The 4,154-nt window shown below is 49.2% G+C and overlaps 1 protein-coding gene across 1 annotated transcript in view; it reads right to left on the reverse strand.

The window, feature by feature from the left end:
- The window catches only part of Nkain1 (sodium/potassium transporting ATPase interacting 1), a 22,406-nt gene extending 20,337 nt beyond the window's left edge, over window positions 1-2,069 (reverse strand). Inside the window, exon 1 of the mRNA XM_026782279.1 lies at window positions 1,914-2,069. Coding sequence (XP_026638080.1) covers window positions 1,914-2,069 — 156 coding nt within the window. The remainder of the gene's footprint in view (window positions 1-1,913) is intronic.
- Window positions 2,070-4,154: the final 2,085 nt, after the last annotated feature.

Here is a 4,154-nt window from a genome sequence, read left to right on the forward strand (position 1 = left end):
GCGCCACCACCACCCAGCAAGATTTTATTTTTGATTATGTATGTGTGCACACGTGTGAGTGCAATTCCAACAGAAGTGGGTGTCAGATCTCCAGTACCTGGGATTATAAGCAGTTATGAGCCACCTGGTGCAGGTGATTGGATCTCTAACATGTCTTAACTACTGAGTCATCTCTTCCTGGGGCAGTCGAGAAAGTTGGGGCTTTTGAGGAAGCTGGACTGGAGACGGGGTGAAGAGGTGTGTGCGGTTTTCCTGGCAAGCTTAGGACAGCGCCCAGAATTCTACTCGAGGCCTGAGTTCCAGCTTTCCCAGGACCCTCAGATCCTGGCAATGCTGACATTGCTCATTTTCCTCTCTCCAGACTATTAGCTCTCTTGAGGCCCAGCTTCCAGGCTCTGGAGCAGACAGGGAAGGCCTGCAAGGAGAATGTCCTCTGAAGAGGAGCCCTGAAGGCAGGAGGAGGTTCTTCCAAGCCAGGCGACCTCAGCACAAAGACCTCCCCAGAGATGCTGGCAGCAGACATACATCCAGATAAATAAAACACGATTCATCAGATCTCCTGACTAAGTGCAATGCACACCACCCTATAATTAAGCCAAAAACCCCCGCCAGAAAGCACCTTAACGGAGCCGGAGCCGGCACTTAGGCACAGGATTAATTACGGCAGAGCTCCCGACTGAAGGAGCGCTAAGTGGGAAGGAGATGAGGTGGGGAAAACCAGAACAAAACCAGGCTTGGTCCTTTTTTCCCTTTTATAGATGGGAAATGGAGGCTGAGGGAGGTTTTAACACTTGTCAGAGGTCACATGGCTAGTAACTGACAGAGGCCAAGAGGGTGTGTTAATATCTTCCAAAGTGATCTGCAGACTCTGCTTAGTCTCCATCCAAATAGTAACAACCTTTGTTTTTAAAGAAATGGGCGGGGCATAGTGGCATATACCAAGCACTCAGGAGGCAGAGGTAGATGGATCTCTATGAGTTCTAGCCCAGTCTGGTCTACACAGTGAGTTCTGGGCCAGCCAGAACTACATGGTGAAACTCCGTCTCAAAAATAAAATAAAATAGGGCTGGAGAGATGGCTCAGCCGTTAAAGGCTGGGCTCACAACCATAAATATAAAAAATAAAATAAAATAAATGGATAAGATGGCCTTTAAAAATCATATGTACGAAGCCGGGCGGTGGTGGCGCATGCCTTTAATCCCAGCACTCGGGAGGCAGAGGCAGGCGGATCTCTGTGAGTTCGAGACCAGCCTGGTCTACAAAGCTAGTTCCAGGACAGGCTCCAAAGCCACAGAGAAACCCTGTCTCGAAAAACCAAAAAATAAAAATAAAAAATAAAAATCATATGTACGTATGCTGGGTGGTGGCTGCGGCACACGTCTTTAATCCTAGTACTTGGTAGGCAGAGGCAGGTGGATCTCTGAGTTTGAGGCCAGCCTAGCCTAGAGTTCCAGGGCAGCCAGGGCTACACAGAGAAACCCTATCTTGAACCCCTTCCCCCTAAAAAACCATAATACAACACTCACATACACATTTTAATTGGCGGGGGTGGGGGAGAAAAAACCAGAGGACTCATGCATTGATCTTAGAACCTGGGACAACCAGGTACGGTGGTGTGTGCACTAACAGAGGCAAAGACAGATGGATCTTCTGGAGTTCCAACCCAGACAGAGCTATCCAGTGAGACTATCTCTAAAATAAACCTACACCAAAACTACAGCAAAGTGACAGGGTAGTGTTTGCCTTTAACTCAACACCCAGATCGGTGGAACAACTTAGCCCAAGAAAAACCCATCTTGATTACGGTCAGCTGACACGTGCCTGTACGTGTACGTTTTGCTTTATTTGCTATCTTTTGAGACAGGGTCTCACTGTGTAGACCACGCTGGACTCAGACTCAGAGAGCCACCCACCTCTGTGCTGGGATCGAAGGCTTGCATTGCCACTTCCAACAAGGTGCTGAAACCACTCGATGGAGAAAGTGAGCTTTCAGCAAACTGCACTGATAACTGGCTCCGGACGTGTAAAAGGACGGCACTGGAGCCCTGTCCCACACCGCAGATAAACATTCGCTCAGAAGGAACCAACAACCCACCTGTAAGAGCTGAGTGTAAAACTCTGGGAAACACAGAGCTAGTAAGGTATGGTAGCACACCTTTATTCCCAGCACTAAGGAGGCAGAGGCAGGAGGATATTTGTGAGCTCAAGGCCAGCCTGAGTTTTGGGCCAGACTTCACTACATAGTGAGACTCTGTCTCAGAAAACAAAGCAAAAGGCAGGCAGTGGTAGCACCAGCCTTTAATCCCAGCACTAGGGATGCAGAAGCAGGAGGATCTCTGTAGGCTTGAGGCCAGCCTGGTCTACAGAGCGAGTTCTAGGACAAGCAGGGCTATAGAGAGACCCTGTCTTCAAAAACCACAATAACAAAACAAAGGTATAGGTCTGACCCTGCAGGACCTTAGATTAGACAATAGCTCCCTTGCTATGATATCAAGACCACAATCAGTCAAATAATGAAGCAGGCAAATTGCACATCCTGAATATGAAGAACTTGCTGGGCCTGAGCCAGAAGAAACTACAGTTCAAGGTCTGCTTGGACTACAGAGTGAGTCTGGAGCCGGCCAGGGCTATATGATTCTTAGTCTCAAAAAGCTTTAGTAAAAAGTAATAGGGCTTGGGCTCAGTAACTGAGTGCATTCTTAGCATGTAATATATGAGCAATACATGTGAGTGTACTTGTGCAGACACACACAAATACATAAATACACACACAAAAGGGAAATTTTAAAACATGTCAATTGCATCTTAATATCTCAAATCTTTTTGCCTCCGAAGTGCTGGGATTAAAGACATATGCCACCACCACCTGGCTGCATCTTAATTTTTAAAGATATTTTTATTTTATGTGTGTATGTATAGGCACCAAATGTGTGCAGTGCCCAGAGAGGCCAAAAGAAGGTGGTGGATTCTGAAACTGGAGTTCCAGGTGGTTGTGAGTCACCTTATGCAGGTACTAGGACTCAAACTCTGGTCCTCCCGAGGAGCTGCCAGTTCTCTTAACTGCTGAGACATCTCTGCAGCTTCTGTGATTCAACTTTCAAAAAGAGAAGCAGGAATGGAAGTGGACGCCTGTGATCCTAGCGCTTGGGAGGTAGAGGACCAGGAGGTCAAAAGCTAGCCTCAGAGCCGGGCGGTGGTGGCGCACGCCTTTAATCCCAGCACTCGGGAGGCAGAGGCAGGCGGATCTCTGGGAGTTTGAGGCCAGCCTGGTCTACAAAGGGAGTTCCAGGACAGGCTCCAAAGCTACAGAGAAACCCTGTCTCGAAAAAAAATAATAATAAAAAATAAAAAAAAGCTAGCCTCAGCTATACAGCAAGTTTGGCTTACACGAAACTTTGTTTCAAGCACACACACGCACACACACAGGAGACCCTGATCCAACTCTTGCCCTCAGGAGTCCCCATTCAGAGAAAGACTTTCACACACACACACACACACACACACACACACACACACACACACACACACACACACACACCCCTAGAGAGCAAAATTACTCTGTGCTCAATGCTCTGAAGGAAGGGTCCAGGAAGAGAGCTGCAGTGGGCGTGGTCAGGAAGATTTGCCTGAGGATGGGACCTGAGGGTGAGGAGGCAACAGGATTCAAGCAAAATCTTGTGGAGGGAGAGGGCCTGGAGACACCCATTGGCGAGAGCTCAGGGCACAGAGGGCACAATGTGAAAGGCCACCGTGTCTGGAGGACAGACCTGGCAGGGCTGGGGCAGAGCAGGAAAGCAGCCTAGGTCTGGGGAGTACTCCAGTGGGGCTCAACACTACCCTGGAAGCACCCAGCACCTGATGTGGGGCACCTCTCCTGGCTGATGCCACCCTTCCTGTGAAGTGAAGCAGGGAAAGAAAGCACCCCATCCCTGGCTGACTTAGCAGCTCTCCTGCCTTGAGGCTCCGGGGAAGGAAATGCTGATGAAAACCAGCCTCACTGCTATGGCAACGGCAACCACTTCTGCCTAAGAGCCAGGTGGGGAAGTCTGCCCAGCAACAGTAGTGGGAGCCAGCAGCCAGGAGCCAGCAGGCAAAAAGTGCACAAAAGACCCCTCTACCTCAGGATCCCAAACACCGAGTGTCCCAGCCCCAAA

Source organism: Microtus ochrogaster, chromosome 10 (assembly GCF_000317375.1).
Source record: "Microtus ochrogaster isolate Prairie Vole_2 chromosome 10, MicOch1.0, whole genome shotgun sequence".
Classification (NCBI taxonomy): Eukaryota; Metazoa; Chordata; class Mammalia; order Rodentia; family Cricetidae; genus Microtus; species Microtus ochrogaster.